At 41.6% G+C, this 13,692-nt stretch overlaps 1 protein-coding gene across 7 annotated transcripts in view; it reads left to right on the forward strand.

Annotated features, from left to right (window-relative positions):
* MACF1 (microtubule actin crosslinking factor 1) overlaps positions 1 to 13,692 on the forward strand; it is a 342,009-nt gene that overhangs the window by 227,441 nt on the left and 100,876 nt on the right. For all 7 annotated transcript variants that reach the window (XM_070404781.1, XM_070404779.1, XM_070404782.1 and 4 more), the window contains 8 exons: positions 1,574 to 2,092; positions 2,847 to 3,023; positions 3,285 to 3,408; positions 4,492 to 4,700; positions 5,085 to 5,402; positions 6,300 to 6,466; positions 8,846 to 9,002; positions 10,813 to 10,930. In XM_070404781.1, the coding sequence (XP_070260882.1) occupies positions 1,574 to 2,092; positions 2,847 to 3,023; positions 3,285 to 3,408; positions 4,492 to 4,700; positions 5,085 to 5,402; positions 6,300 to 6,466; positions 8,846 to 9,002; positions 10,813 to 10,930 (1,789 nt within the window). The remainder of the gene's footprint in view (positions 1 to 1,573; positions 2,093 to 2,846; positions 3,024 to 3,284; positions 3,409 to 4,491; positions 4,701 to 5,084; positions 5,403 to 6,299; positions 6,467 to 8,845; positions 9,003 to 10,812; positions 10,931 to 13,692) is intronic.

Here is a 13,692-nt window from a genome sequence, read left to right on the forward strand (position 1 = left end):
CTTGCCTATAGGCTTTAATCCTCCAATTCATCCCCCACACTAAGTAATCTTTCTAAAATGCTATATCCTTTTAATGGCTTCCTATTTTACTCATGAAACCATTTCTTTCTTACTATTTCTCTCTACTCATTTATTCTTTCATTTAGCAAATATTGAGCATCTGCTATATGACAGGCATTGGAGATAAATCAGTGAACTAACCAGATAAACCGTCTCCTGGGACATTAGCTGGCACATGCAGGCACATTATATCGCGTGGTTGAGAGATAATGATATATTCAGGGCACTTTAACACACGCATCACATATTTCAGTAGTGCTACCTTCCTAGCACAAAAAATTTGGTTTAGCTGGAGTGCTTCTATTGAACGGCTTGTGTGGACTGGTGCCTATTGTGTACTAATAGAATTTCTGCCTCTGGCAGGCCCATTCTGTGCTTGGGAGGTTCATTGTAGTGTGTCCCCCAAAGCCCTGGCACAGAGCAGAGATGGTTCTGCTATCCTAGGAGCCTTCCTGACACCTCTTGCTGGTAGCAGTCAGTCAGCTTGACCAAGTAGTATTTCCATCCTAGGAAGGAAATGGCCTTACTTATAGGTGGATGGGTTGGAGGATGAGAAGGGGGCATCGGGATGGTACATAGACAGGCCGTGGTACTAGATGCTCCTTACTAGTTATTTGAGCAGGATATGTTTCTCACCCCAGCTTCCCTGAGAGGGTGTTGAAATCTGAGGCTATCAGATTACGGTTGATACAGGTTGAAACCGGACAATATTCTGAAGAAAAGTAGGCTTAGTCCTTCTCTAGGTAGTTGCATCAACAACATAGGTAGTTAGGAACACTGAGGGAACTCCCTCTGACTTCTCCGAGACTCGGGAAGAACATTGTTCGAACAACCACTACTGTCCTTCTTTCACTTCTGTTCCCTGGAAATAGAAAAAAGGTCCACAGGGAAGCATATGGAGACAGCACAAAGTACCTGTGCTGTCCAGAAACAGCTCACTCTCATTAATGCATAACTCATTTAGTTATTGCATTAATTTCCCTAGATCTTTCCTGTTAGGACAGTCTCCATAGATAATTGACTGACATATTTCATAGCTTAAGAATTGGCAATTGTCCCATGTATGGCTCACCCAGCTTATTCTCTCCTTCCATTCATGTGGGTAATTATGAGTTGGCCTTTGTACCTTCTCTTAGACTTAGGATGATTTAGTGAAGAGAGTCGGGTCAACAATTCATCCCTTAACTACCTGCATGACCTTAGTCAGTAGTACATCTTTTTGGTATTCACTTAACCCCATCTTTAATATGGATATTTTATTGTCTTCCTACATTGTAGATTGTGCAGCAAATCAGATGAGACAATACATGTAAAATATCTTTGAAAACGTTAATATTCTGTATGTGTCAGTTCAGCTGGAATATGGCATAATGCTTAGAGAGAGAGGTTGGTGATTTCTGAGCAGCTATAAAAGTGGCCTATGAAAATCTCTCTCTACTTCTAGTTGTAGACATAACCACATTGTTGTGGTGTCCCTGCTAATTGTCCTTTGTTTGGGGGGATTTTTTGCCAGGCCCATCACCAAGAATTGCTATCTCAGCAGCAAAATTTCATCCTGGCCACCCAGTCAGCTCAGGCCTTCCTGGACCAGCATGGCCACAATCTCACACCTGAGGAACGGCAGACACTGCAGGAGAAGCTAGGAGAGCTAAAGGAACAGTATGCGACTTCCCTGGCCCAGTCAGAGGCAGGGCTGAAGCAGGTGCAGACACTACGGGATGAGCTGCAGAAGTTTCTGCAGGACCATAGAGAATTTGAAAACTGGCTCGAACGGTCTGAGGAAGAGCTGGAGAACATGCACCAGGGAGGCAGCAGCCCCGAATCCCTCCCCTCCCTGCTAAAGCGGCAGGGGAGCTTCTCGGAGGATGTAATTTCCCACAAAGGAGACTTGAGATTTGTGACCATCTCAGGACAGAAAGTGTTGGACACTGAAAACTGCCTGGAGGAAGGCAGAGAGCCATCAGCAGCTGGAACCTTAGTGAAGGACAAGCTGAAGGATGCAACAGAGAGATACACTGCTCTCCATTCAAAGGTATGGGAGAGGCTCCTGGCAGCCTCTGGTAAACCGATCGTGGCAGCCCTCACACAACTGTGGGTGGTTTCTGAGACTTAGAAACCTCAGGACACAGGGAATGAGCTAATTTGTATATTGACCACAGATAGAGTGTCTTTATGAGCAGTGCAAAAATGCAAAACATGAAGGCTCACGGCTAGTGCCCGATCCTAGCAATATCAGCAACGCGTCTCACTCCAGAGGTGCTGGTGGAGGTGCTTGCCTTCTGTATCATGACCAGCCCACAAGGGCTCCTCGGAGACATAGCACAGGGGAAACTTAAACCCAGTGCACAGTCTGTATTCCTGGACAGAGCATCGGGGGTAAATCAGTATCTTCCTATCAGAGAACTCCTTTTAGCTCCTAAGGCATAGAATCTAGTCAGTTCTTCTCACCCGTCTTGTGCTTTGTATCAATACCATTAACCCTCAGAGAGAGACTTTTTCAGTCCCATTTCTCTTGCAACCTGATGCATATTTCTTTGATGGCTTATCATACAACTCACTAAATCTTCCCCAGTGTGTAATAGAGTTGAGGTGAATAGAATGGATCAAACGATGAGGAACCCACTCATAAAAGGTAGTTGCTACTTATCTATCCATGGGCACTACCCCTAACTGCATCCACAGTGAGTTCCCTGTAACAGCCCAGCCTCTCTCTGGACTATGCCTAGGATGCCGCTGCCTTTGGCCTGGCCTTGCCTAAGCTTTCTTCCCTCCTTTCTCTGGCACAGTGTACACGCCTGGGCTCTCACCTGAACATGCTGCGAGGCCATTATCAGCAGTTCCAGAGCAGCGCTGACAGCCTGCAGGCCTGGATGCAGGCCTGTGAGGTCAAGGTGGAGAAGCTCCTCTCAGATACTGTGGCCTCTGACCCTGGGGTCCTGCAACAGCAGCTTGCAACAACAAAGGTAAGCCAGGACACAGGCTGTTGTACTGCATGGCTTACAGCACCCAAAAGTAAAGAAAATACTGGCCTTTAGGTTAAAAACAATGGTTGGGATGCCTTGGACAAGATTTCATTCCAAAACAATTTATTCTAATATCGGTGGCTCTGGTTAAGCTGAGAATTATTCTATACAGCTTATCATACAACTCATTCTAGGTTCCTAGAACCAGCTCTGATTACTCACTAAGATGTTTTTCTTCTGTCCTTTTTCATCAACAAGCAGCAGTTGCAGGAGGAATTGGCTGAGCACCAAGTACCTGTAGAAAAACTTCAAAAAGTAGCTTGTGACCTCATGGAAATTAAAGGGAAACCATCCCCAGACCGCAAGCGCGTTCAAGAAACTACAGGTATGAAACAGCAACAGGCATAGAGCTGTCTAATTCCTAGTATACACCTCTGTTCCGTAGTTGATCCCATTGTGTTGTACAGGTATCTGGTGCTAGCTGGGTGCTGAGGATATAAACGAGAATAGCTCACCCGCTCATGAGCTTTATTCTTATATCATTGAAGGACCTTTGCATTCTGGCTTCAACCCCTTTGCCCAGGCATTCTGCCTTCTAGATACACCCTACGTCTTTCCTTTCCCAAATAAACTAGTCATTTCTTCATAGCTTTAATCCTGACGTTTTTCCTGTTGCTTAGCTGGTAACATTAAATGAGGGCTTCCCATGCATGATGAACTCTTACTCATGCTTCAAGATGTAGCCAAGAGATTGCTTCCTTTGTAAAGTCCTCACCGCCACCACCACCACCACCACCTCCCAAAAGAAATAAAAGATAAGAAATAATCGTTTCTCTCTCAGGCCTCTCTAGTACTCTTTTTTTTTTTTTTTTTACTTTTAAAATATTTATTTTTAAATTTTATTTTAGAGAGGGAGCAAAGGACAGATAGAGAGAGGGAGAGAAATATTGATGTAAGAGAGATACAGAGATTGGATGTGCCCAACTGGGGACTGAACCTGAAACCTAGATATGTGCCCTGACGGGGAATTGAACCCATGACCTCCTGGTGCATGGGATGATGCTCCCAAACCACTGAGCAACACCAGCCAGGGCAAGTCAATTAAACTTTTTTTCCCCCTTTCTCTAGTACTCTTTAGTACCACTATAGCACTTAGGATTTTATTTTCATGGTTAGTTGTGCCTTCTTCTGCCTGCCCTCTCTTTCAGAGTCTTAGGTTTGAAGAAGGCAAGGACTTTATCACAATTATCTATAGTCCTCAGTATCTAGCACAATTTCTGGCATGTAGTAGGTGCTAAATAAATAATGCTTATGGAATCTGGCTCAGATACTAATGTTCTTTAAGCTTATTACTTCTGTTTGTCTTGATGTCTGTTATTATAATTAACATGCAACTTAATACATTTTTTTTTAAAGCACAACACAAAAATAGTCTCCACTCTCTCTTTTCATGGCCATGTTTTTCCAGATTCCATACTTAGCCATTTCCAAAGCCTCTCCTCTAGCCTGGCTGAGCGCTCTGCTCTGCTGCAGAAGGCAATTGCCCAATCTCAGAGTGTGCAGGAAAGCCTGGACAGCTTGTTGCAGTCCATCATGGAAGTTGAAAAAAACCTGGAAGAGGAACAGGTGGCATCCCTGTCGTCAGGAGTCATCCAAGAAGCCCTGGCCACTAATATGGTAAGACCTCTACCCCAAGAGTTTGCATAGAGTGTATTTGCCATGTTCCATAATTGCATCACTTTGAAAAAGTACCAAGAGAAGAATTTATGTTCATGAATCTTCTGATGATGAGACTTAGACATGATGACTAATCCATGTGAAGATATTGCTATCCAATTTCCAAACCACTGTTAAACTTCAAGAACAATGGCGATAGCAAGGTCATTTGGTGGAATGGGTTAGAGAACTAGGAGGATGAGATATGTGATGTTCTGAAGGCTCAGTTCCAATCCTCCAACCCTCCAGAGGAGATAAACGTGTAGTTATTAGAAGTTTGTTTGTTTGTGGCTCAGATATCCTAGAATAAGTAAGCCAGGAGCTGACACATCTTCTTGATGACAGAAACTGAAGCAGGACATTGCTCGGCAAAAGAGCAGCTTGGAGGCCACTCGTGAGATGGTGACCCGATTCATGGAGACGGCAGACAGCACCACAGCAGCAGTGCTGCAGGGCAAACTGGCGGAGGTGAACCAGCGCTTCCAGCAGCTCTGTCTGCAGCAGCAAGAGAAGGAGAGCTCCCTAAAGAAGCTCCTGCCCCAGGCAGAGATGTTTGAACATCTCTCGGAAAAGCTGCAGCAATTCATGGAAAACAAAAGTCGGATGCTGGCCTCTGGAAATCAGCCAGATCACGATATTGCACATTTCTTCCAGCAGATCCAGGTGAGGCTATACCTGCCAAACTGACAGAATAAAGGGAAAAGCAGGGCAAGGAAGGGACCAACGTTTACTGAGGACATAAAATGTCAGTCAATATCCTGGAAACTTCACCTACATTATTTTAAAGAATTATCACAACCATCCTGCAATCTAGATATTGTTTGTCCATTTTTTAGAAACATACCTAGATTTATTTTTCGCTCATACTACATATTCAACCTAAATCAGTAGGATACTTAGCTTATCATGGTCAGTGAGGGATTCAAGTTAATGGAAACTTCATCCTGACAAAGTTTTTACGTTTGATTTTAATATGTTGATTTTATATTTTGGTAACTTCCTGAATTATTTCATTGTTTGATTTAGTTGTATTGTTGACGCTCTTGGATTTTGCAAATACACTTTCATATAATGTGAAAATGTAGTTTTACCTCTTTTTCAATTTTTTAAAATATGTTTTTATTGATTTCAGAGAGGAAGAGAGAGGAAAAGAAAGAAACATCAGTGATGAGAGAGAATCATTGATCAGCTGTTCCTCTCACGCCCCACTCTGGGGATCAAGCCCGCAGCCTCCTGGTTCATAGGTCAACACTCAACCACTGAGCCATACTGGCCAGACTCTTTCCATTTTTATGCCACCATTTTCTCTTACCTGTATCTTCAATAGTGGGGAGAGTGCCTGTTTTACAGAAGAGGTAGCCTGTAGAAGTTTAGAGAAATTTAATAACTTAAGAGCACAACCTAGTAAGTGGCAAAGCCATGATTGAATTTCAGGTCTTTTCCACTCCAGAACCTTCTATTCTTTTCATTCTGTTATACCACCTGGCTATTGTTCATCTTTTAGTGTGTATTTATTTATAAGGATCAGAGGATTTAATACATTTCCTGTTTGCTTGACAGGAGCTCAATTCGGAAATGGAAGACCAACAGGACAACCTTGACACTCTTGAGCATCTGGTCACTGAACTGAGCTCCTGTGGCTTTGCACTAGACCTGTCTCAACACCAGGACAGGATACAGAACCTCAAAAAGGACTTCACAGAGCTACAGAAGATAGTTAAAGAAAGGTGAGTTCCCATATGTGTTGGTCAGTACGGGGAGCTAATTTTTTCTTGCTGTTGAGTGAAATTATTACCTCATCATTCATTACCAGGAAAGAACTCTGCTGTGGCCCAGCCGGTGTGGCTTAGTGGTTGAGTGTTAACCTATGAACCAGGAGGTCATGGTTCGATTCCCGGTCAGGGCACATGCCTAGGTTGCAGGCTCGATCCCCAGTAGGGGGTGTGCAGGAGGCAGCCAATTGATGATTCTCTCTCATCGATGTTTCAATCTCTCCCTCTCCCTTCCTCTCTCTGAAAATTAATAAAAACATTTTTTAAAAAAAAAAAAAAAGGAAAGAAAAAAGCCTCTGCTACAGAGGGATAGATGATTTGGAAAGTGTCTCTTTCAACCAAAGCTACCCAATCTACTTGATGCTTAGTGGTTTTTCTATTACTAAATGATGAATTCCTTCTGAATAATGGGACTCAGTTCCCTCTCTATACCATCAAAAGCCCAGGTCACCTGGACCAAACAGAACAAATTTGAGGCAGCAAGTAGGATTGTGGCAGGATTTGAAATAAAGAGAAAAATTGGAGACTTCTCAGACATAGTTAAGGGTTATATTAGCACTCACCCTGCTTGTTTTGACAACAGTTATTTTTTATTATTATTAATCCTCACCAGAGGATATGTTTATTGATTTTAGAGAGAGGAAGTGTTGCAGAATTTACCAGGCAACCGAAAAATACACAAGAGTACCGGAAGTACAGGAAAAACCCATTTATTTTCAGATGTTTCACATGTACTGGTACAGTGACTCAGGGGAGACTGTTTCTCTCCAAATCCTGAGCCAACCAATATGGAGGAAGCTTTCCCTTTGTACCCTTTTGGTTTCTTTGTCCCCCAAATATGGATGGGACTTCCGGACCTTTCCCAGGCTTTGCAAAAAGCCCCGTGTGTTGGGATGGGGGCCATGAGACCACACCTAAAGGCCTGGCGCCAGCACTGATAACCTCCTCTGGGGGTTGTGTATTGTTCGTGGTTTATGGCCTCTGTAAAATGGGAGTACTTAGGTAAACAGGTCTTGCAAAACCAGATAATTAAGGAAGGGGTAGTGACTAGACTATAGGTTAACAGGAATGTGCATTAGGTTACTGGCACAGATTTAGATTACTAGCCCCCCAAAAATGTCTCATTTTTCCCATCAGAAGGGAGAGAGAGAGAACATGAATCCGTTGTCTCCCATATGTACCCCAATCTGGGATTGAATGTGCAACCTAGGTATGTGCCTGATCTGGAATCAAATCCTCAACCTTTTGGTGTACAGGACCAACTGAGCCACCTGGCCAAGGCTTGACAACATTTAAGTTGCTGTTTTTGAAGAGTGTCTGGGTTGGGTTTTTTTTAAGACAAACATGGGAATATATATGACAAAGGTGGCTGATTTCAGGTAATCAGCTCACTGTTGAAAAGCCATGATTCCTCCACTAGAACACCTCACGTGGACTTAAGAGCTGATTAAGATTTTTCTCTTGGTTTAGCCATAAATATAATCTTGATTTAGCAGATGATGGCCTTAGCAACTAGACGCAGCGGTTCTCAACCTGTGGGTTGCGACCCCTTTGGGGGTCAAACGACCCTTTCACAGGTGTCGCTTAAGACCATCCTGCATATCAGATATTTACACTATGGTTCATAACAGTAGCAAAAGTACAGTTATGAAGTAGAAATGAAAATAATTTTATGGTTGGGGGTCACAACATGAGGAACTTTATTTAAAGGGCCAGAAGGTTGTGAACCACTGGACTAGAGGAAAGTAGTTGCTCAAATCAATGCAGGTAATTTAGGGAAGGAGAGAGGGATGAAGGCCAGGCAAGCTTTGCTTTTCTTCCCCTATTCTGACGCCATTTCCAAACTTAATTCCAAATTGATTTCTCCTTTCTCCTGGATTTATTTTATTCCCTAGTGTATTTACTCTAACTTCTCAGAGCCTCTTGTTTTAGCATTTTCCTTGTTAAAGGAATTAGCATTTTAATTAGGCCTTGAAAGAGTCCAATACCTAAAAAGTATCAGAGCTGGACTTAAGATCCACAGCCTGCATTCCTTCCATTGTATCATAGAACCTAAATAGCAAGCTCCCTGTAGTTTTTCTCCCTTTCACTTTAGCTTAGAGTAAGATTGAAGACTCCTTTCCCCAGAATGTCCAAACAAGGGCAACAGATTCCTTAGTTTGATGCTCTCCTACATTATATGTGGTTGTTTAGCCAAAGCTGCTGTGGAAAAGATGATGGGAAGAAAAGAACTGTTAGGAAATGATTCCTAGAGTCCCAGAATGAACTTAGTTTTAGTTCAAGTTGACTTCACACAGCTTAGTCTGGCAAGTAACAGAACCTCTCCGTTGACAGAGAGGAAGATGCATCGTCTTGCCAGGAACAATTGGATGAATTCCGGAAGCTGGTTGGGACCTTCCAGAAATGGTTGAAGGAAGTTGAAGGAAATATTCCACCTGCAGAGACTTTCATGAGTACTAAAGAGCTGGAAAAGCAGATGGAACACCTGAAGGTAGGTGAACAAAAATATCTCCAGGAATTGGGCTAGACAGCAGTTTTGAAGCATGTATGGACTCATTTCCAGTTATGGTGGGAAAGTGGTGTGAGAAATCCAAATTATCCATCTACATTAGAACTGAAAGTCCTACCTACCCCTACCCAAGCACTAAGCACCAAAAATCTATTTAAAAACCAAAACCAAAAATATAATTTTTGAATAATACCTCTGAAGTTTCACCTGTTCTTGGATACCTCTCATGCTATGGTAGGTCATAAAAAAACATTTGTAAAAGTCCAGCTCTTGAGTAGCTTAAATTCTCATTGTTATGTTTGAGAATTAGACAATTATATGTGAGCAAGTAACAAAACATATGATCAGGAAATCGAGGACATAATTAGTCCTACAACTAATAAAGGAGATGATATAAGAGATGGTTGGGAGGTAGTTTCAAGACTAGGACCCCTTTTGTCCCATCCCCTGCAGAATCCCTCTGTACCATTTTTTATTTGTAGTCACTGGGCCTCTGCTTATACCTCTTACACATTCTTCTTTTCATTGAAACCAGCCTCCAACTAACTCTTATACATTTGTCCCCATTGTCTTAGTAAAGCAGGATTTATCTTGAACAGATAAGAGTTTGATTGCTTTCACAGAGTCTGTTACAGGAGCATTTGCTGTAGGGAAATTCCCTAGAGCAGAGGTTCCCAGTTTATTGGTTCACAATACCCTTAGTGTTTCAAGAAATGTTTCATGGCAACACAAGGCCAAAAACAACAATAAAAAAACCTCACTTGCTAAGTGGTCAGGTCCAAACAACTTAATAGTAGTTGTTCACATGGTGTCCAACAGATGTCACTGTATTTCCCTCAAAATTTTAAAATATCCTGTGTCAATACATAATTCAGTAACTGTAATCCTTTGGAATCAAGCCTGAGTAATAAAGAATTGACAAGCTGAGACTTGATAAGGTTCAGTCTGAAGCTAGGCTGCATGAGCTTGCTAGATGTTCATGGCTCTGGGTCTTCAAATCAAAAGCAAACTAAGTAGATTTCAGGGAACATTAGGAAGGGACTGCAGGCTAGGATATGTCCCAGCTTTGCAAGGAATAAAGTCTTACTGCTGTGGCAGGCAATCCACATCTCAGAGACAATACACCCCGGTACTTTTGACATAGAGCAGATGCCGTTGTTTCCTAATGGCTTCCTATGGAAGTGAGAGCTTTGACTTCAAACCCAATATAAAGTTCTCTTGAACATACAAAATGTAACCTATGACTCTGTGTATTTCTCTATATCTCAGTATCTCCTCATTTTACTCTCCAGTGACCATTTCTTTTTTATTTTTTATATGCATGCTGTTCCCTTTGTCCACCTGGCAAACTCTTACCTTAACTCAAAGCTTTCCTCCCTCTAGCCAAAGCTAAATGTGTCCTCTTGTGATCTCAGGGTTTACTGACTGACTGTATTTCTGTAACAGCATTTATCACATTATAATGCAATAGATAATCTGAGCTCTTGGTTCAGAATTGTGTCATTGTCTTACTGTGTATCCGCAGTGTTTAGCATGATGCCTGGCCTATAGTAAATGCTCAATAAACATTTGATGAATGAATGGATGGCATGAATGAAAAGGTCTTGAATATTCCAGGAGATCATTCTTTCACACCTTGGCTGTCTAAACCAAGACCTTGAAATGGTCAATATATGTGGATGGTCTCTTAATTCTTATAAAAACTTTAGGGAGTATATGTAGAAGAATGGGTGTCTCTCCTATGAGGAGAAAGCTGCCAGATGTTACCTTAGCTGTTCTGTTCTTTAAACAGGGGCTCTTAGATGACTGGGCAAGTAAGGGAACTTTGGTAGAAGAAATCAATTGCAAAGGCACTTCTTTAGAAAATCTCATCATGGAGATCACAGCACCTGATTCCCAAACCAAAACAGGTGAGTTCAAGCTCTTCAAAAATGTAGTGAATAAACTTCATTCTTTGCTTTGGCCCTTGTAATGATCTCTTTAAGAAAAGTCAGAAACAAGGTTGGATATGGGAACAAATGTGTATTGGGGAGGGGGCGGGGGGGGGTCCATAAAGTAGTCTTCCCCCCTCAATCTGATCTATTTTCCATTTTCTATATAAGAGTACTCCATTTTGGAAAATTCCTTCCCATGATAGGAAAAAGAGACTTGTTGGCCCACTTGTTGGCCCAGTTAAAATGGGATTTTCTAACTTGAAAATTTTCTCTTTTATATGTGGGAATAGGATGGCTATGCACATCTTTAAATTGGGGTCAGCCTTAGATGGTATAAGCATGGTTTCTTGGGAGAGGATGGATAGCCTATATAATAAAAGCCTAGTGTGCTAAGTGTCCAGTTGTCCGGTCATCCATTCAACCAATCAAAGCATAATATGCTAATGATATGCTAAGGTCACTCAACCGTTCGCTATGGTGTGTACTGATCACCAAGGGGCAGACAGTCGACCGGTCGACCAGTCGCTATGATGTGCACTGGCCATCAGGGGGCAGACACTCGAACCGGTAGGTTAGCTTGCTGCTGGGGTCTGGCCCATTGGGACTGAGTGAGACGGGCCAGACATGCCTTGGAGCCCTCCCACAATCTCTCCCTGGCTGGCCAACCTCCCGCATCCCTCCCCGGCCCCAATCGTGCACCAGTGGGGTCCCTAGGCCTGGCATGTGCCCTCTCGCAATCCGGGACCCCTTGGGGGATGTCAGAGAGCTGGTTTCAACCTGATCCCGGAGGCCAGGCTGAGGGACCCCACTGGTGCACCAATTTGTGCACTGGGCCTCTAGTTTAAGAAATAATATTGGTATTCCAGGGATGGTACATTTCTTGGAAGTGGACATAAAGATTGTGCCAGATACACAAACAATCTCTGGCTGCAAATTCAGTCTTTTAAACAAATCCACTATGAGCTCAGTGACTTAGTGGTTGCTAATTGGTATCTCATAGGTTTTATTACCAGACTATGTTAATGTACCCCTATAGTCGCTTAAATAGTATGGGAAAGATGACCTTTTTTTTCCTCCCGAGAATGGCTACTTTTCTGTTGTATCCTAAAGTTTAAAGATCTCTTGTCACTAACTAGAAGTTAAAATTGAATTGGGTTCAATATTGTATTATTTAAAATATTGACATTTCAGGAATTGATTATTTTTTTTATATTCTAAGACATAAACCTCTAAATTTAATGACTTGTTGGTGTGTGACTATATCAGGAATTGGCAAAACTTTTTCTATAAAGAGCCAGATAATATATATTTTATGCCTGTGGGCCATATGGTCTCTGTCACATCTACATGCCTCTGTCATTGCAGCACAAAAGCAAGCATAGATAACATATGTGTATGGGTGTGGCTTTGTTCCAGTAAAGCTTTCTGTGCAGAAACAGGCAGAGGGTCAGATTTGGCTGGTAGGCTATGGTTTTCTAACTCCTGGACTAGATCACTGCTTTTTCAAACTTTTTAAAGCATTATAATCTTTTTTTTTTTTTTTATTTAAATCTCACACTACAGAAAACAAAAATGTTATTTTGTTGGCATAAGTTTCCCTTATAAGTTTTTTTGGTATTCATCTGTTATGAAATCCATTAATGGGGAATATTGAGACTATCATTGTGGATATAAAAATTTGAAAAAGGATTATTAAATGACAGCTTTGTCATCTGATTTATTTCTAAATTTTGTTTGGTTGCATTGTATCTAGAAACTGTAGTTCACATAGATAAACAGTTGTAAATGATGACAAATGTTTTTAAAAGTTCACTTTATAATTTCAGAGTACTCTCCGATTAAAATGACCTAGAAGCTTGAAAGTGATGTAGTAAGACATTCTTTTTCAAAGTTAAATCACCAAGAATATTCAATGAGAGCTCTCATTTTTACATAATTCTACCCGAATGTGTGTCTACTCTTAGAAGATGTGCCTCAACCTTTTTTGACATTTTATTTAATGTTGTACGCATATCCTGTAGATGTTTTTCTTTGGACATGAGTGGACATGTGTAGGTTTGAATATTGTAAAGTGTTAGTGAAGAGCTGCAACCTTGCAATCAGTGACACTCAAAAAGAACCTTAAATGTGCATAGAGGTGCAGGAGCTTCTTTATTGCCCCTCCCCCGCCCCCGCCCCCAATATCATACAATTGGCCCTTAGTATTCACAGGTTCCTTATCTGTGATTGCACCAACTACAGATCAAAACTATTTTTAAAAAGTATTATGTTGTTGCTCACATGTGCTGTGTAGTTAGGCCAAAGATGGTTGCTGTACTGAATATGTACAGAGGTTTTTTTCTTGTCATTATTCCCTAAACAATACAGTATAACAACTATTTACATAGCATTTACATTGTATTAGGTATTTTAAGAAATCTAGAGATTATTTAAAGTATACAGCAGAATGTAAGTTATATGCAACGACTCTGCCATTTTATGTAAGGAACTTGAGCATCCTTAAGTTTTGGTGTCTGTGGAGGTCCTAGAACCAATCCCTTGTAGATACTGAGGGATGTCTGTAAATTGGTTGTATCTAGTGGGTTAAGGATATGGTTGAACATAATTGAACATGCATGCTTTATTGCCATTTCTAAGTAGTTAGAAATATATTCTGAATATTACGGTGAAGCCGAACATTTGCAGAGTCCCTCCTTAGGTGCTTTGAAAATCAGTTTGAAATCACTAGCCTTCTCAAA

The sequence above is a fragment of the Myotis yumanensis genome, unplaced genomic scaffold, assembly GCF_028538775.1.
Source record: "Myotis yumanensis isolate MYYU_CA2020_CCGP unplaced genomic scaffold, mMyoYum1.0.hap1 SCAF_2, whole genome shotgun sequence".
In the NCBI taxonomy this organism is placed as follows: Eukaryota; Metazoa; Chordata; class Mammalia; order Chiroptera; family Vespertilionidae; genus Myotis; species Myotis yumanensis.